This window comes from Octopus bimaculoides, chromosome 1, assembly GCF_001194135.2.
Source record: "Octopus bimaculoides isolate UCB-OBI-ISO-001 chromosome 1, ASM119413v2, whole genome shotgun sequence".
NCBI lineage: Eukaryota > Metazoa > Mollusca > Cephalopoda > Octopoda > Octopodidae > Octopus > Octopus bimaculoides.
In genome coordinates, this window is record NC_068981.1 from 127,504,132 (window position 1) to 127,524,917 (window position 20,786).

Genomic DNA, 20,786 nt, shown 5'->3' on the forward strand with positions numbered 1-20,786 from the left:
CCTGGTGTAGCCATCCGGTTGCACCAGTCCTCAGTCAAATCGTCCAACCCATGCTAGCATGGAAAGTGGACGTTAAACGATGATGATGATGATATATAAATGTATGTGTATTTTTTCAATATTTACAAATAACATGGAAAAAAATAAATAAATAGTTACCAGGGTAGCAAAAATTCACTTAAGTACCAAGGATGTAACAGCCTACTTATAAAGGTAGAAATTCCACGTTTAGGTGAAATGTTTTTGTATAACATAGATAAATAAATAAATGGAATTAAATGCAGGTGTTATTCAAATCTTTATACTTCTGACATATGTTTCGAAGAAAACATTGGTATTATTCCAGAAGGAATAAAATGATGTAAAACAATGCAATCTTCTCATCAGGGAAAAAAAGAAAAACAAAATGCACCAATAAGACATTTTAGCGCATATATGATGACGGGAACGCTGGTAAGTTATTTTTGTCAAAGGCAATTTATAGAAAGAAAAGGAGGAGGAGGAAGAAAGAAATTAGCGGAAAACTAAGAGTGGAGAATTCTTCAAAACATATGTCGGAAGTATAAAGATTTGAATAACACCTTTGTTTAACTCCATTTATTTATTTATCTATATTACATATATATATATATAAGTTTTAACTTTATATTTCTGACACGCACTCTATCTTTCTGTTTGTCTGTCTATCTGTCTATCTATCTATCTATCTATCTATCTATCTGTCTATCTATCTATTTATCTATCTATCTATCTATATATCTATCTATCTATTTGTCTATCTATCTATCTATCTATCTATCTATCTATCTATCTATCTACCTATCTATCTATCTATCTATCTACTCTTCATCTACTTCTGCTATAACAGTCTATGCTTTTTAGAGATAACTAGTTGCATATCACTTCCACCTAATCCAGTAGTTCTCGACCTGGGTCTATATGGCCTCTGAGGGTCCACACAACAAAATAGTAAATTGGGGATCCGCAATAATATTTTAAGGGCCACTGAAAAATTTTGCTTTAGATGTATGTATTGGTATGTATTGCAAGAAACATCTAGGTTTGTTTCTCTAACAGTTTACATAGTTCAATCTACACAAGTTAGTGGGAAAAACAAAATAGGAATTTTGTAAGAAGTTTCTATAAAACTAGTTTTTGAACATCAAATGGCTATGGGAGTCCACCAGAATAAAATAGTAATCAAAGGGGTCCATAGATAAAAAATGGTTGAGAACCACTGACTTAATTCATACATCATCCATTTCTCTGTCACTCCTCTCAGGTTCTGTATTAACCATTATGCTTAGTCCTTCCTCCCCAAGATGTCAACTCTGGAATTTCTACCTACTCATGTCTTTTATGCTGTCATCAGATATTTGTACAAAGCATCAACTGCCTCAATCTGACCAGTCTTGGAAGACTTCTAAAGATCACAGGCATAGTCCCTGCCTTCTGACTGAAATCATAAGATAAAAGTCATTAGATACAAATAAAGCTATTTGCTGAGTTTATCATTGTTTCTGTTATTCTTTTATGTTTTTCACTAGGTACCACATTGCAACTGGCAGTGAAGACAACACAGCTAGATTATGGGATATCCGTCAACACAAATGTGTCTACACCATTCCTGCTCACACCAACCTTGTTTCACATGTGAAATTCCAACGTAAGTAAGCAGTTAGTGTAGCTATTTCTGCTGTTGTTTCTTTATGCCTCTTACTGTAATCATCATTATCATTTGTTGTTGTTAAAGTTGTGAGCTGGCAAAATCATTAGCAGTCTGGGTGAAATGCTTAGTGGTATTTCATCTGTCTCTAGGTTCTGAATTCAAATTCTGCCGAGGTTGACTTTGCCTTTCATCCTTTTGGGATCGATAAATTAAGTACCAGTGAAACACTGGGGTCAATGTAATTGACTATTCCCCTCCCACCAAATTTCAGGCCTTGTGCCTATAGTAGAAAGGATTATTATTATTATTAAGGCAATGAGCCGACAGAATTGTTACCATGCCAGACAAAATGTTTAGCAGCATTTTCCCTGACTTTATATTCTGAGTTCAAATTCTACCAGGGTTGACTTTGCCTTTCATGCTTTTGGGGTCGATAAAATAAGTACCACTTGAGCACTGGCTTCAATATAATTGACATACCTTCTTCCTTACAATTGCTGGCTTTGTGCCAAATTTTTGAAACCATTATTATTATTATTATTAGGATGACAAGCTGGCCAAATTGATAGCACGCCAGGCAAAATGCTTATCAGCATTTTATCCATCTTTAAGGTTGCGAGCTGGCAGAATCATCAGCATGCTGGGAAAAATGTTTAGCAGCATTTCATCCATCTTTTTGTTCATTGTTGGTAAAATAGGTACTAGCTGAACACTGGGGTCAATGTAATCAACCTATCTCCTCCCCCAAAATTGCTGCCCTTGTAAAAAAGTTTGAAATTGTTTATTATTATTATTATTATTATTATTATTTAGGCAATGAGCTGGCAGAATCTTTGGCATACCAAACAAAATGTTTAGCAGCATTTCATCCAACCCTATGATCTGATTTCAAATTTCACCAAGGTTAACTCTGCCTTTCATCCTTTCAGTGTTGATAAAATAAAGTATCAATCAAGAACTGGGGTTGATGTAATTGACTAGAACCTCAACCCCATCCTGCAAAATTTCAGGTTTTGTGCCTGTAGTAGAAAGGATTATTATTATTATTTGGATGTCAATGATAATGTTGACATGCATCTTATATATTGGAATTATACTTTTTTGAGAAAGACAGAATCTCTTTGTTGTGGAAAGGTCATAGTTAAAAATGTGGGTATTCTGTGACCTGTTTAGTAGAATTTAAAAGATGATGCATTTCATTTCATCTTTAAGTAAGCAATACCTGTGTTAATATTGACTTTATACTATGTTTCTTTTTAATATAACATTGGCATTTCTCTCCAGATTTATAGTTGAAGGATAATAAATAGTTATGATACTTGTACCTTTCCTAAAAATAGTTTCAAATTTTGGCACAAGGCCAGCAATTTTGGAGGAGAAGGTAAGTCAATAGCATCTACCCCAGTATTCAACTGGTACTTATTTTATCAACCCCAAAAAGATTTAAGGAAAAGTCAACCTTGGCAGAATTTGAACTCAGAACATAAAGATAGGTGAAATACCATTAAGCATTTTGCCTAGCATGCTAACGATTCTGCCAGCTTTTCACTTTACCTTTCCTTAAAAAATTAACATTATAAATGAAATGGTTTTAGTTTGGAATCATAACTGAGATCAGGACTCAGTGTACATGCTGGGATTTGAAACCTGGACAGGGGTGACATTGCTACTAAAATTCATGTTGATAGCAGTGATTATCTTTTGACTTTTACTTGCTTCAGTCATTGAACTGCAGCCATGATGGAGCACCACTTTGAAGGGATCAGTTGAACAAATCAGTCTCAGTATTTATTTTTTGTTTAAGCATGGTACTTACTCTTTTTGCTGAACCACTAAGTTATGGGGACATAAAGAAGTCAACACTGGTTATCATGCGGTGGTGGGAGACAAACGCAAATACAAAAACTCACCCATATAATTACACACACACACACACACACACAGTGGACTTCTTTTAGTTTCCATCTACCAGATCCATTCACATGGCTTTAGTCAGCCCAGGGCTATAGTAGAAGACACTTGGCCAAGGTGCCACACAGCCATGCCTTTGCTAATAATGATATTTATCTTAATTGCTTAACGTTTTAAAAATATTTTACATGACCTCTGTTTGTGATTGACTTTTATATATTTATTTACAGCTGACCATGGTCACTACCTGGTAACTTCTTCATATGACAATACATCTAAGGTCAGTGGTTTGATTTTATATCTTTACCAGAATGGTGGAACTGTTTGATTAGTCTTATTTAGTTTGGTTTTATTCTGCAGGTTACATCTTGATGAGGTATATTGAGTGAGAAAGAAAAAAAAAAAAGCTATGTGAGATAGGAAGTTTTGATATTGCTGAACTCATCATCATCATCTTTTAACGTCCGCTTTCCATGCTTGCATGGGTTGGACGATTTGACTGAGGACTGGTGAACCAGATGGCTACACCAGGCTCCAATCTGATTTGGCAGAGTTTCTACAGCTGGATGCCCTTCCTAACGCCAACCACTCAGAGAGTGTAGTGGGTGCTTTTACGTGCCACCGGCACAAAGGCCAGTCAGGAGGTATCATTGCAAAAAGTTGTATGTGGTATAGCATATATATGGAGGTTGAGCTTATGGTACAAAATAGTTTCTTTTCATTGTTGAATCTTCCTATTTAATTTCCAAAGTCAAAAAGAAACCTCATAGGTGATTTTTAATTTTTTAAATTACAATGTCCACAGTCACTTTAAACCCTCCTATCTGGAGTATCTGGATGACCTTGTGAATGTTAATGTTAAATTTGAATTGTTCCAATTTGAGAGATCTTGGATTTGAGAAAATGAGATTTATGAACAAGGGTGAAGTGAGTATATTAAATAGGCTTTATGAAGATAAGTTCAAAGTAGATGCCATTGCTAAAGAAAATTATCCATCTAGTGGTAATGTTTTATGCATAATGAGTGGAACTATAATTATAACCAATAAAAGAAGTGCCAATTCAATAGAGGGTTAGATGCTAGAGAGAGAGAGAGTGTGTGTGTGTGTGGCTTTTTTTAGTGAATGACCAGTTTGTCCCAGAAATGATCCTGTATGTTCAGATATAAGTTATAGAAGTTGTATTCCTTTATGGTTAATATATGGGTCCTGTAACGAGCCAGAACCTTAGTTCTGAGGTGTTGTTCAGTCTTCTAGAATGAAGTATATTTTGTTTGTATACTCAACTATTTGAGTATCAATAACATTTTGCAACATGATATGAAATGTTTAAATTGTCATCCATCATCATTTATAATGTGCCTAATTATATCTGTAAATATATTGAATGATTAATTTCTGTTTTTGTTTCATTTTTATGGTTTTAGATATGGACCCACCCTACATGGTCACCTATGAAAACACTTGCTGGTCATGAAGGCAAAATCATGGGATTTGACATCTCACCAGATCTCAAATATATGGCTTCATCTTCCTATGATCGGACATTTAAGTTGTGGGCCTCTGAAATGCTAGGGAGTCTCTGATAAATCACCCAGTCTTTGACTGAATGTCAGATAATATAATATTCTATGAGAGTGAATGACCATTAACATCAATTACCATCAGTCCTATTTCTTAGGAAAAAAATGATAGTCCTTGTATTTTACTCAAATATCATTTCTGACAGCCTAGTATTGTCTCATTGATTTTAACAGTCCAAATGCCTTGATCACTGATTATCCTCTCCATACCCAGAACTGTTCATACACCATTTCTAACAACAAAATGAAAATAGGTAAAATAAAAATGTGAAGCTCATTGAATCATCATCATTTAAAAGAGTATATAAAAATTTCTATAAAAAATTATATGTAAATGCTTGTCAAAATAAATCTTTTTATGCCTCTGAATTCAATTCTATTTGTGCATCTTGTATATGATCTTTTAAAATGACAGCAGCTTCATTGAACCTATTGTTTGTTTCCAATTGCAGAAGCTTCAATAAAGTTAATGCAACTTAAGAAAATATAAAAATTCTCTATTTAGAGATTCTATGATATTGACAATAGCTTAAACAGTGCCAGACTAAGTGTATTACAGAATATAGTTTAATCTCATCTAGTTGTAACTCTTTATCTTCTGTCTTTCATTTGTTTCAGTCATCAGACTGTGACCATGCTGGGGTACTGCCTTGAACGGTTTATAAGGGTTGGTTGACCAAGATACTCTCATGGAATGTGCCCAAATGAGGTTTTTTTTTTCAACTTAACCCCACTTGCGATCCATACACTTCTATCAATGTTGCAGAGGTTGGATCCCATTGCTGAAGAAGCTTTCATCCTGTTGGTCAAAAAGTCATCAGCAGCAGATATGATGTCATCATCACTGTGATACTGGTTCTCAGCCAAGTGTTTTTCCATGTTGGAGAACAGATGATAGTTAGATGGGACCAAATCAGAAGAATAGGGAGGGTGATCAACCAGTTCAAAACCAGTCATGCACAGCAGCCATTGTTCCCAGGGATTTGTGTGCTGAAGCATTGTCCTGATGAAACAAGACCCCTTTTGTCAGTTTTTCTGGGTGTTTGGTTTAGATAGCCTTTTGTAACTGCCTCAGCATTGCCATACTTCATTGATGGTGTGGCTCTTTTGAAGATAGTTGAGGAGAATGCCTTTTGCATCCCAGAAAACTGAGGCCATCACCTTCCCTGCAGATGAAACGAACTTGGCCTTCTTTGGAGCAGGTGAGGAAGGGTGCTTCCTCTGCATGGATTGTCTTTTTGTTTCTGGCTCAAAGTGATGAACCCAACACTCTTCCTGGGTTAGGAAACTAGTTGGACCTGCCTCAAACAATGTCATATTTATCTGTGATGTGACTATTCTGGTGCACTTTTGATTAGGTGTCAGAAGACATGGCACTCACCCAAACTCATTGTGCAGAATATTCTCAATTCTCATGGGATATGCTAATAGCATTGACTATTTCATTTATTGTCAATTGCCTGTCATCCATCACCGTGAGGTGAACATGATCAAGGTTTTCTTTGGTGGTGGTAGTCATAGGACGTCTGGACCTTGGGTCATCTTCAAGACTCAAGACTCTCCCTTTCTCTCCTAAATTCAGCTACCTACTTTAGCACTGTTGATAAAGCTGGACACATCATCCCATAATGTAGCAAGCATGCCAGCATGAATCTCCTTGAAGGCTAAACCCTTTTTCTGAAGTCACTTGATAACATCACAATGCTAAATTTTTTTGATTTTCAAGAGAAGTTGTCACTGGTTATATATGAAGTCTTCTTTGAACAGTCAGTTGTCACTTTACCTCGAAAGAAACAATTCAGTTCATAAGAAGAGTTGAACTTAATGCATACAAGCTTTCACAACTCTAGCATCACTCTTTCATAGACAGCCTATGAGCTTTTCAGCCCAGCCTTGTAGTTAAACAAATCAACCCCATTACTTCTTGTCTAAGCCTAGTATTTGTTCTGTTGGTCTCTTTTTGCGGTTGCAGTGGAAGAGAGCAGATGCACGATCCACAGAACGTGCTCTGGATCATCTCACCATAAGTAATCCTTGGTGCTCCTTAGAACATCATGTGCTTAGCCATAACCTTGATTATAACTGAGTGATCATGCTTGCCTGGGTACTTTATTCCTATCTATTCATTTTATATAAATGTATAAATATGTTGAAATTATACATATATATATGTGTGTGTATATGTATATATGTATATATATGTATATATATATATATATATATATATATATATATATATATATATATATATATATATATATATATACATTAATATAAAGTGGATAGGAATAAAGTACCCAGGCAAGTATAATCAAGGTTATGGCTAACCGCATGATGTTCTAAGGAGCACCGAGGATTACTTACAGTAAGCAATTCCAATATATTTCATCTGATCACTAAACCATGATGCTCTTTGCTGGATTATAGATATTTTACCAAGTGTATAAGCAAGACAATTACAATGAATACTTACATCTGAATAAAAAAAATATGCAAATGCATTAACCTCCATATTCATTGTAATTATTTTACATACATCTGAAGTGGGACTGAAAAGTTCCTGGCTTTAAGGGTATCATGAAAGGCTTGGTTGGAGGCTGAACCTTTCAAGTTCTTTTACAGGGCTTAGGAAAACTGAAGGACTACTGCAATAAGTGTGTGAATCTGAGAGGGGCATTATTCTGTAGTAATGCCCTTATATAAATATAAATATATATATATATCATCATTTAACATCTATTTTCCATGCTGGTATGGGTTGGATGCTTTGACTGAAAACTGGTAAGCTGCACTAGGTTCCGATCTGATTTGGCAAGGTTTCTACGGCTGGATGCCCTTCCTAATGTCAACCACTCTGAGAGTGTAGTGGGTGTTTTTTATGTCTGCTGGCATGGGTGCTATTGACCTGATACCAACATCAGCCATGATCATGATCTCGCTTGGCTTGACAGGTCTACACGAGCATGGTATATCGCCAAAGGTCTCGGTTACCTGTCACTGCTTTCATGAGGCCATTGCTCGAACAGTGCTTTTTATGTGCCATCGGCATGGGTGCCAGTCAGGCGGTACTGGCATCAGTCATGACTACGATATATTATGCTTGTGTAGACCTATCAAGCCAAGTGAGACCATAGTCATGGCTTATGCTGGTATCAGGTCAATGGCATCCCTGCCAGTGGTACGTAAAAAACACTCACTACACTCTCAAAGTGGTTGGCATTAGAAGGCAGTGACATCAAGCCAAGTGAGATCGTAGTTGTGGCTGATGCCAGTGTCGCATAACTGGCCCATTGAAAGCACTCTTCAATTGTTAGGCAATATGCTGTGCTAGTGAAAACCTGTCGAACCTAGGGAAATCGTAGTTGTAGCCAATGCCAGTGACGTCTGATTGGCACCTGTGCTGGTGGCATGTGAAAAGCACTGTTCGAACGTTGGACCTTATGGAGGCAGTGACAGGTGACCAACTCCTTCGGCAACATACCATGCTAGTGTAAACCTGTAAAGCTAAGTGAGACAGTAGTTGTGGTCGATGTAGGTATTAGATCATTGGCACCCATCCTGGTGGCACATAAAAACCATTCACTACACTCTCAGAGTGGTTAGTGTTAGGAAGGGCATCCAGCCATAGAAACCTTGCCATATTAGATCGGAACCTAGTGCAGCCTCCCAGCTTATCAGTTTTCAGTCAAACCGTCCAACCCATGCCAGCATGGAAAGCGGACATTAAATCATAATGATGATGATGATATATAGATATATATTCAAACACACACATATATGTATACTCTCCTGTCCCTAACCAGGTGTAAATTATCATGGATGTCGTCATCAACATTAGCACAATAAATGCTAGATCTGAAGAGGTTGTAGAGATGTTAGAGTAGAGGGATATAGGTGTGCTGTGTGCAAGAGATAAGGTCAAAGGAATCTTCTACCAAACACACCATGTCCAAGGAACACGTGTACAAATTCTGGATGAGTAACAATGATGGGATTGGTAAAGTAGGCATATTTTTGGTAGTGATATGGATCAGAGTACGAGAGAATAATTAAGCTTATATATGAGAGAGAGAAAGAAATACACACACTCACATACATATATAATATGACCGAATGTATAAGTGTATCATCTGTTTTTCCATTTTGGTATAGTTTGTATAGGTTATCAGTGCCTCTGTTGGCTCCTATTTGGAATTACTGCTCTTCTAGATGGGTAGCCAACTATATAGTTCATGGAATCTTTGCTTCACTCCACATTACATGTTTGGCATGGTTTCTTTGACACTTTTTCTATCTCCAGCTACTTTAAAGGCTGTAATGGGTGCATTTTGTTACCAGCACTAGAGAGTTCATGGTATGCGAGGAAGACTTAAGGGTTTTACTTACTCTTATCATTTCCTTTTGTGGTTACTGCCCACTGAGATGGTTAACTTGTGATGCAGTCTAGCCTTTGTCCCCACATTCGACATGGTCCTTCCTCTCACCTCAAACAAAATATATATTTTTTCTTTTGTATTTTTTTTTTTGTAGATTTGATCCCGATAATTCAAGCAAGCAGTCATTGTTTGTAGCCCTGAAGTGTCTCACTAAAATATGCCTTATCCCAACTGAATATATTAGGTTCTCAAGAATTAGAACATTGCTGACGACAAGGCACGAAATGTCAACTCTTGAGGCAGTAGGTTACCAGTCTAAATATGCTATCAGCTGCTTTTCAAAGACAGTTCAAAATTTATACTTTGAACTCATTGTATATTTAATAGTTCCAATTTCAATATTTTGACATGTGGGTTAGTAACTGCTAATGTTGAAAGTATCACCAGTTAGTTAAATTCATGAAGTTAATTTTTGGAGTTTAGTGATTTCTTTGTAAAGAAAATTTGTATCGAATTAGACACCAAATTGTTCTGGTAACTGCAGTGGTGATCATTTAGCATAATCATTCTAGCACAGTCACCAAAGCTCCAGTGACATGTGTACCAGACAGTTGTGGTGGAACCTGTCGCAGTCGAGCAACCTACAAACATTTGTTAGCTATGTATTGCTTCCTTTCCTTGCAGCTTGGTGTGCTAAGCCATTGGGTATTAGGCATATTGGTCATAGACATAACCCATATTCAACGACTGCATATGAATAGTCAACCTGCAGCCCCTATTATCAATACTCATTATCCAATAGCATAGTACATTTAAAAGAAGTTGATTTGCAGGTTATCTCCCGTTTGTTATTTTGTTCTGGGTAGTCATGATTGAAAAAATAAATAATCAGAGGCGTTTTCGCCATCACCATTCTTATTTCCAGAGATTGTATCGAGGACAATATTATTCACTTTTCAAAACGTCAGAGATTTAGCTGCTATTTCTAGCAGGTCGAAAATCCATATAGAGAGGCTCGTTCGTTGCATGTTAAATCCATTTTACATTTTACCACTCGGCGACTTACAGACGGATATAGTTGTCAAATTAGGTATAACCAACCACTCCTGTTATTGTCGTCAGAGGAATATTAACATTCACCAGACTTTAATATCACCATGGCTAACTCGTGACATCACACACGAGTGCTAACAGTGACTCCTTCGTACAAGAAGGGAATGGTCGAAACACTTGTTTCCCCACTTAGGTCACAATGCCTTTATATCAAACAAGTTTCTCGGAAGCGCAAGAACAATTGTTTTCTCTTATCTATTTTATTATCTATTTACAAAAATGTATCTTTGATGTCGAGAAAATAATTTCATTATTCTTAATAACTATAAAAAAAACAACAACATTCTCTCTATAATGTTGTTTTATGACAGTTTTCTCACTCTACGTTTCCATGTGATAATTTGGTGTCTAAAGACAGTCACGAATTTCGCTATTACCTATGGCCGGATCAAGTTAAAATTAAGGATTTTTCTTTATTATATGTGTTTCTTTGGAGCAATATGTCACTTAGAGCTTAAATACTTCTGCTGTTTGACAGAGATATGTTTGAAATTATTGGTTTCGTTCTCTATATCCGTTTTTGTACGGTTTGAATTCAGCGAACTCTGCTTTTATCTCCACGGCTGATGACGATGTCTCGTGTGTCATACGCTTATTAGAAGTAGTATTGTAATGAATCTCACAAGTTCCTTGAAGATTTCTTTCCAGGAGCAGTGAATACCCTGCCAATGGAATCTAATACTGTGTTTCTAAAAAAAAATTTACTTGATTTAAGAAATTCTGAATGTTTCATTCAAAACTCTACGAAAGTTTTCTCATTCATTTAAAACTCTACGAAAAATTTACCAAAACTTTCCCTTTTCATGTCTGCATTGGAAAAAATTAGAGAATAGAGATTTAAATAACGATGCTAACAATTTCCACTGACATATCTACTCACTACAAATTCTTTTCATTAATCCATGATTTGTTTCCCCACCAGACTGTTGCATGAAACACATTTTTTTCCCCCTCAACGTGAATATCAAATATTAGATGGGGGAATTTAAAAAAATGTTACATATGACTGTTACTGCACATTATAATCATTTCCAGTAAATGTTCTTCGACATTAACCATATTTTCAGCAGAACTGAGGGCTGTGAGAGAGTAACTGAGCTTCGAAATTTAAAACTGTAATTCTCTCAATCAAAAACCCATTTTTACATAAAAAAAAATTTTAAATTCATCATTACATAAATCTTACAATTTTTTATTAAATTTCGACTTTAAGAATATATGGGGTTAAATTATTAATACTCTTTTACTTGTTTCAGTCATTTGACTGTGGCCATGCTGGAGCACCACCTTTAGTCGAACAAATCGACCCCAGGACTTATTCTTTGGAAACTTAGTACTTATTCTATCAGTCTCTTTTGCCGAACCGCTAAGTTACGGGGACGTAAACATACCAGCATCGGTTGTCAAGCGATGTTGGGGGGGGACAAACACACATATATATATACGACGGGCTTCTTTCAGTTTCCGTCTACCAAATCCACTCACAAGGTTTTGGTCGGCCTGAGGCTATAGTAGAAAACACTTGCCCAAGGTGCCACACAGTGGGAATGAACCCAGAACCATGTGGTTAATAAGCAAGCTACTTACCACACAGCCACTCCTGCGACTATATATGGGGTTAAATTATTGATATGCTTTTATTTTAATAAATTTCTAATTGAATTTGACAGTAAGTTTGCATAATATTTTTACAGAACTTATCAGTTGTATTCATCTTTTAGTGGAACAATTAAGGAATTGTTTTACAAATATCCATTCATTGTTACATTTACGTGCTTGTATATATATTTTTCTTCCACACAACACTAGGTTAAAAAAAATGTGAATTTTACAACCAAGACGAAATTCGGAAACATCACAAATGTAGATCTGTTGAGGATTATTTGGTTGCAAAATATTTATATAGTTTTCTGTTTTGTTAAGGATTAAATATACTGATTTGGACTATTTAAAAAAAAAAATGTTTCTATATATAAAATATAAACACTTTATGGAAATTTATCCACATTCTGTAAGTTCTTCCTGGTTTGAAAAGCGCTAAGAGAGAAAATGGGAAAAAAGTGCCAGAAGACAAATGGAATCTGAGGAAACCGCTACTTTCTCTTTAGTGTGTGTATGTAAATATATATAATATATTTATATCGGAAGAGAGGTTTACCCTAACTCACTTAGTGTATACATTTTCTTTTGAACAAGTGACACGTTGACTTTAGGAAGATTGTCACTTAAAAAGATGTTATCGCATGAAATTAAAACTAGGTCAAGTAACGGCATTCAAATTAACACTTTGTATTACTGCAGTATCTCATTTCTTTAGCCGATGAATTTCTCAATACAATTAAACAGAACTCAGCAACAGTGAAATATCTTTCCTGAAATAGAGGTATGTCAACTGCACTATCAAGGGGTATGAGCCAGCTTCCAGAACGGGGGAGAAAAAAAAAAAAATGTCCTTGAGCCAACCTCATGTAAGGTCCAACTTTTATTGCTATTTTATACAACACTGAACAACCTTTATAAATTGAACCATTAAAATTTGTATAAGCAAGAATGTATACATTTAAGAGAGTCAATAGCCTAATGTATCGAAAAGTGAATATGCTTTGTTTTCACAAAATGTCTAATTCAATTTTGGAATGAAGATGTTTAGGAAGGTAGCAAAACATTTTTACAGTAGTTAGCTATAGTATTCACCTTTTTTTTTAGTAGAAGAGTTTATGAAAATTAATGAATTATTTTACAAAACACCATGCATTGTTACAATTATGTTTGTATATTTTGTTGTTGCAAAAGATTGCAACAATGTTTCATTTCTCACACAATCTACTTGATATTAATTATAAAATGAATTTTCAAAGTTCCTGTTCTGAAAACTCAGAAATTAGAGAATTTTCACTGATATAGCTACTCAATGCAAGTTACTCCTGTTAATTTAATCTATATGTCTAACACACCACATGAAGATGTGGAAATCTTTTAAATAAAGATCTGATTTGTTACTTCACATTATACCATTTCCAATAAATGGTCTTAATACTAATCATTTCTTCAGAATCAATGACCAAAAGAGTAGTGCACTTAATGCTCTCAAAAATATTTGTACCAACTGAGTTTTAAAAATAAAATTATAGCCAAAACAAAACACTGTCCTGATGTATTTCTAGGAAATTAAGTTAATTTATTAAATAAATCAGTTTTTGCAATTAAAATGTTAACTGCTGTTTTGAAGGATACCCAACAAAATTTAAAATTTCAAATGTAAGTTGGTTAAAACAAGTGACATGTTAAATATTTTCCAGTATTATTTAATGTCTGCTTTCTATGGGTTGGACAGTTAGACATGGAGCTGTTCAGACTCCAATTGTCTGTTGCGGCACAGTATCTATGGCTGGATGCCCTTCCTAATGCCAACCACTAAAAGTGTGCAGAGTGTTTTACATGTTCTATATTTTAGAATAATTTGGATTACCAACACCTAATTAAAAAGAAATTACAAGAAAGTATGAGATACAAAAGGGCATACTTGATCAACCACCACTATTCAAAGAAAATTGTTTTTTTGCCAAACTTTTATTAACACTTTCCAAATAAAATGCTCAAAAGATAACTGTTGCTTGAAAGCTAATCTTGCTAAAGTGTATTAAATACTTAAAGGAAAAACTTAAATTCAAAATTCTTAAACCTAATTATATTACACAAGAAAAGTCTTTAACAATGCTGCACCATGTTACTCCTAGAGGAGCCAGGAAGCACATACTCTTTTCCCCCAGAACTATTTTAGTTGAGCATTAAGTTACCTTGAGTTATACTACTGTATTTAGTTATGTAATAGTTTACTATTCAAATGCATAACAGCACAAACCATTAAACACAGTTTCATATTAAATTTCAAATTTATTAAATCGAGTTTCAGGTAGTAAAGATGTCTCATTCACACATAAAAATTTTCACCTCTACAAAGCTAGAGTTAAAAGTAAACCTAGAGAGAATTGTTTGTAACCACACTATATATAATCGTTAGCATCCACTTATTCCATGGTTTAGATGAAATTCATTGAGGTAGATTTCTAGCAAGATGCTCTTCTGTCATCAATCCTCACCTGTTTCCAAGCAAGGTAAGCTATGTATAACAGAAAGTCCCAGTTTTCAGTAATATAACTAGTAATAATACAGAAATCACCATAAGTAAATTCATTCCACTCCTCAATGTTTTCCAACAGAAAATAACCACACAGCCATCAAATTTACTATCAATTTACTCAATATGAACTAAGCAAAGTCATGCACTTTGACTCAATAAAACAAATCAATGAATGCAGCAAAGTCTGAGAAGACAATATTTTCAGCTGTGTTCAGCAGCTCAATCTCGTCATTATTTGGCAAAAAATAGATATCTTAAATTATGAAAAGAACCAGGGAGCTGTTTAGGGGTCATCTGTAAAAAATAAAATAAAGAGAAACCAACTTTTTATCACACAGGAAACTTGTTCCCCAAACACATCTTTCATATTTATTTTATATTTATTTACCAGTTCATCAGCAACACTTACAGAGAGCAGTTGGGAGAGACAGGACTCTGAACATCTTGAAGAAGACAAATAGAGCACCATATCATATTGAAGGATTTTTTTTTTTTTTATCAAAATGTAATATCTGCGAACAGCAACAAACAGAGAGTAGGGTTTATATAAGAAGATTCAATGTAGAGGCAATTGTATTTGAAAAAGGCATACATTGTTGTTTGTTTAATAGCAGCTTGTGAACAGTGAGTTACAGAATTTACTTCAAATGGAGTTGTAGAGAGAAAAATGTAAGGAAAGAATCTGGTGAAATTAATTTAAGACAAGAACACTTATTCAATGGTCTTAAGTGTACTGTTAAAATTATGTGGGATGATTCTAACCTAATTGTTTTTATGTCATTAAAGAAATTCTTAATGAACATGTAATAAACCAATTATTGGCTGTCAAAGTTCTAGGAAATAATATGAATGTAACACATGCAAATTTGGTAAAAGACTTAAAACTGCAGACAATACTTTACTCCTTTTCTGGTGCTATGATACATCTGTGAAAATAAAAGTAAAATTCGATTTTTTGCAATGTTTACAATCCAGTTAACATCCAATACCCATTCCAAAGAAGAATCGTTAGGAGTCAACTCGGACCATTTATGTGTAGTGTTGGAGTGGAATGTTAAACTAAAAATAATTTTTGTAAGGGGAAATATACTCAGCAGATATATTCATTAGAACCAGAAATGAGATGTATGAAGGTAATATATTAGAATATTCTTAAAGCTTTTCAGTTTTATGAAACCAGTTAATTTGGTTAGTTGAGTCAGTTGTATATTTACATGACCAACCAGGTCTAGAGTGAGTGGAAGTAGTGTGTTAATTGATATTGCACACATTGTCCTCAATGATTACATGCTGAGGTAAGCTAAACGATCTTGGTTAAAATTTCCAGGCTGCATTAAACTACTTGACAAACAAGGATTTCTAGAAAATACTTGCAAGCTTATTTGACTTGATTAGGTTGATCCTTGAAATACTAGATATTAACAAAAATAAAAACAAAAATATAACTTGTCTCAAACACAATTCAAGAAACAAACCTCAGTATGGAAACAAAACAAAAGAACAGTTTCAGATTTTTTTGTCTTTCCTGTTTTTTTTTTTTTTTTAACTAAAGTCTTTCAGGATTTTCTTATTTATTTTGATTATTATTTTTTTTAAATAAATTTTTTTTTCCTAGTTTCTTGTTTACCATTTAGTTCTATTAGGCAACTCCTGATATATGCATGGTCAAAGACATTGAAGAATGTACAAGACTGAAGTTTTAGAAGTGGTTTGGTTAGTTTGCAGGGTTTCCAACATGTTTATGTATTTTGCCCTTATCCTTATGTTATTACGATCGTGAAGAAAGTAGGCTAGTAAAAACTAGAAATGGCCAGAGTTTTGATATGACATTTGGGAGGTAAATGTTGCAGAAGATTCAGGAGTGAGTGCCATCCAAAGATGGGTGTGCACACATGCACACACATACACAGAGGTCAAGCTGTAGCAACTGGCAAGGCTCAGCATACTCACCTACTTCAAAACAAAAAGCTGAATAAAGCACAGGTGAGAATGTAATTATTAGCCAGTCAGCTAACAACTTGGATAAGCAAATGGCCATGTCTAAACTGTGCCCACAAGCTGACAATAATAGTTTTCAAAGTATGAATGTGTTTGTGTGTGAAGACAAAATAAAAAGAATAAAGTTGTAAGCTTTCATTTCTTCTGTCACTCAAATTGGAAATAAACTTAAAATAGAAGTGTGCTCATTCCACCCATTTCACTCTGTTCCTTGACGAAGATTTCAAAATATTGATAGATGATTGTAACAGCCAATAAAATACCAGTTCCACTGCCAATGGCACCTGAAATTCAAAACAAATTACTTTTACAAACGAATGTCATACAGTTTAGTACACCTAAATATGTACACAATATTTAAGGCCGAGTTCATTCAACCCTCTTGGGACACCAAGGCCGATTGATCGGTCCAAGTGATACAAGCTGAAAGGAGTTTGAGGCCAATCCATTGGCCCGATGGAACAAATGTGAATGGTTGGTCTTGAAGTGTAATAGCTAATCAGAGATCATCTTTCAGCAGATGTATCTCAATACAAAAAGTTTTTGTCTTTTTGGCTACACATACCAAAACACCATGTGTCTCAAAAGGATTAAAGGTTTATTTCTTAAAGCTGGCTCCACTGAAATGACCTGGAATGTAGCATATTCCCATATATTTTAATAAATGAAACTCGGCTTGCGAAGACTTATTGGGGCAAGCGAAAGCGAAACCATCAATGGCACCTGTGCCCAGCATTGCCTTCCTGGCACGTGTAAAGACATTCGAGTGAGATCGTTGCCAGTGCCGCCAAACTGGCTCCTGTGCAGGTGGCACGTAAAATACACCATTTTGAGCGTGGCCGTTGCCAGTACTGCCTGACTAGCCTTCATGCCGGTGGCACGTAAAAGCACCCACTACACTCTCGGAGTGGTTGGCGTTAGGAAGGGCATCCAGCTGTAGAAACTCTGCCAAATCAGATTGGAGCCTGGTGTAGCCATCTGGTTTCACCAGTCCTCAGTCAAATCGTCCAACCCATGCTAGCATGGAAAGTGGACGTTAAACGACGATGATGATGATCATCATTACATTATTTCATCAAAGGACAAACTTAAAAAAACTTTTCCTACTGCATCTTCAGTCAACATCTAGCTTTTACTACCAACTCCTTGCACCTTCACTCAGCAAACATCAGTGCAATCATCCCTTTTACATATACTTAACACTTTGCTAACAAAATCCATTTTGTGCCATATTAAGAAATGTAGCATGGGGAGTTAATAATGAATCCCATGGTAGGCAAAGTGTTAAATATATTGGATATCTAGATATCATTACTATATTGGAAGGATGAACAAAATGTTTTTCAGTGTTTAGTTGCACGCCTTCACCTTTTAGTTCAATCTTGGCAACTAAACGTTAGTTTTACAGTCAATAAAATAAGTACTGGGGTCAGTTTACTTATTTTTATCAGGTATTTTAAGAACAATTGTGTTGTAGGTTATAGGTTTCCAATGGGTTGATCACAAGTTCACTACATTTCCAATGACAAGACAAATCAAATCAAGACAATGACAAAACACTTGTCTGAGGTGCTGTATAGTAGGATCAAACTTGGAGCCATGTAGCTGCAAAGTGATCTTAACCACATGACCATATCTATGCCAATTTAATCAACTGTTGCCTCTACAAACATTGGTGATCTTGAGATTATGTTAGAAATTATCATTGTAGTGGACCACACTTGCCTTGAGAAATTTTCAATAGAGTTTACATATAAGTTTTGATTCTTGCACTAACCACAGAGCATAAACATGGCTTTCTATTTTTTCCCCACCCACACTTTTTTGGCAATGCCCTGCCACTTATATTATAACCACCGTACCTTGAGGGTATGCTGTGGCACGTGCCACCATCTATCTCTTCCTTTACTCTACTATCCCATTTATATTCTGATCCCTGTCCCTTGTGTATATGCTCAGCACTTTGCCACCATCTCTCTCCTCTTCCATCAGGCTGGGTAACCATCTATCTCCTTTGCAGCAGCACACCCGTTTCTGTCCTCACTCTTGATCACTCTCCCTGATTCTGTCTCTCAGTCACACTAACCTTTTATCATCTGACACAAGATCACTGCTTCCAATGACCCCTCCCCACTCAAAGGATCTTTGTCTTGCAAGTTACTTGGTGACCCTGTAAGTGCCACGTAAAAAGTATCCATTCCACACTGTAAAGTAGCTGGTGTTTGGAAGGGCATCCAGCTGTAAAAATCATGTCAAAACTAACCTTGCCTGTGCTCGTGACGCGTAAAAAAAGCACCCTGTCCACTCTGTTGGTTGGTTGATGTTAGGAAGGGCATGCAGTCATAAAAACTGTGCCAAAAGTCTGGTTCAGTCTTCTACTTGACCAGCTCCTGTCAAACCATCCAACCCATGTCAGCATCGAAGAAGGATGTTAAACAATGATGTTAATCTTAGATTTAATTCATCACCATAATTTTATCATTCACTTTTCCATGCTTGAATGGATCGGACAAAATTAGTTGATGCAGGTATTCTATGGCTGGATGCCATTCATGTTGCCAACTCTCACTGTTTCCATCTAAGGTTATATTTCCTTATAATCAGACATCTTTTCACAGATCAAAATAAAGGATAACAAAGGGCACTACTAGCATGGCAGTAATATCCCTTTAAAGCCATCACATGCTATCAAAGTAAGAGGCATCTTTCAGTTTCTTTCTAACAAAGCCATTCACATGGCTTTGGTCAGCCTGGGGGTATAGTAGAAGACATTTGCCCAAGGTGCCATCTCATGCAGTAGGACTGAACCCCAAACCATGTAGATGGGAAGCAAACTTTTTACCACGAAAATTTCATAATAGGTATAAAAATGGACATCAAAGTGCTGTGAAAGTTTTTACCTAAGAAATCAGCCAAAACAGATAAGGCTCCTATACAAAGTCCACCAAAGGCGGCTGCTGTGGGGATATAACGGTTCAATTCATGGATCATGGACTTCTCTCGATGACCTCTCATTACCATCTGCTGTTCTTTAAGCTGTTTAGCAACCTTTAAAAAGAAACAGAAACAAAAATTCATTCATGTACCCTTAAAAAGAAAGAGAAACAAATCTATTCATGTACAACTTTGAAAGTAAAGAAAAACCACATGAATCACTGGTGTACATTTTACAGATAATTCTCCAGTCACTTCAATGTAATTAATAGTGATTTCAAATTTTGGCACAAGGCCAGCAATTCTGGGGAAGGGGTAATCTATTACATTTAACTGATACTTATTTTATTGACCCTGAAAGAATGAAAGGCAAAGTCGACCTTGGTAGAATTTGAACTCAAAACAGAGATGCTGTTAGTAAGGTTAGGGTTGGCAATGATTATAGTGAAGAATTCCAGGTAGAAGTAGGGGTCCACCAAGGATCAGCCCTCAACTCCCTCTTATTCATCATAGTCCTCCAGTCAATAACAGGAATTCAGAGCAGGTTGTCCCTGGGAGCTCCTCTATGCCGATGACCTGGCCCTCATAGCAGAATCACTACCAGAACTAAAGAAGACATTTCAGGTGTGGAAGCAAGATTAAGAATCAAAGGGCCTTAGAGACAATGTCGCAAAGACCAAAGTAGGAAGGCGAACATATCACACACCTCATCAGATAAGTAGCCCTGTTCGATCTGTAGAAAAGGTGTAAGTAGAAATTCCATAAAATGTACCCAGTGTAAGCTATGGACACATAAGAGGTGCAGCAACATCAAAGGAAGACTAACCAGGAAGATAGCTTTCATGTGTGGCAGATGCACAGGGGCAATAAACACCACAGATGCTCAGAAAATAGATTCCATCACATGCCAGGGAGAGAAACTAGAAGTAGTTGATAGCTTCTGCTACCTAGGTGACCGTGTCTGTAGTTGGGGTGGATGCTCAGAAAGTGTTACCACTAGAATAAGAATAGCCTGGGCAAAGTTCAGAAAGCTCTTACCCCTACTGATGACAAAGGGCCTCT

At 35.9% G+C, this 20,786-nt stretch overlaps 2 protein-coding genes across 3 annotated transcripts in view; one reads left to right on the plus strand and one right to left on the minus strand.

Moving 5' to 3' along the window:
• The window catches only part of LOC106872767 (U4/U6 small nuclear ribonucleoprotein Prp4), a 29,448-nt gene extending 23,917 nt beyond the window's left edge, over positions 1-5,531 (plus strand). For both annotated transcript variants that reach the window (XM_014919859.2, XM_014919860.2), the window contains exons 14-16: positions 1,548-1,666; positions 3,811-3,860; positions 5,007-5,531. In XM_014919859.2, the coding sequence (XP_014775345.1) occupies positions 1,548-1,666; positions 3,811-3,860; positions 5,007-5,165 (328 nt within the window). In that variant the 3' untranslated portion in view covers positions 5,166-5,531. The remainder of the gene's footprint in view (positions 1-1,547; positions 1,667-3,810; positions 3,861-5,006) is intronic.
• An 8,994-nt stretch (positions 5,532-14,525) lies between these two features.
• Positions 14,526-20,786, minus strand: part of LOC106872762 (protein transport protein Sec61 subunit alpha-like 1) — a 19,609-nt gene continuing 13,348 nt past the window's right edge. The window contains exons 11-12 of the mRNA XM_014919854.2: positions 19,691-19,838; positions 14,526-17,074 (exon numbers count right to left, since the gene is read on the minus strand). Of these exons, the coding sequence (XP_014775340.1) occupies positions 16,959-17,074; positions 19,691-19,838 (264 nt within the window). The 3' untranslated portion in view covers positions 14,526-16,958. The remainder of the gene's footprint in view (positions 17,075-19,690; positions 19,839-20,786) is intronic.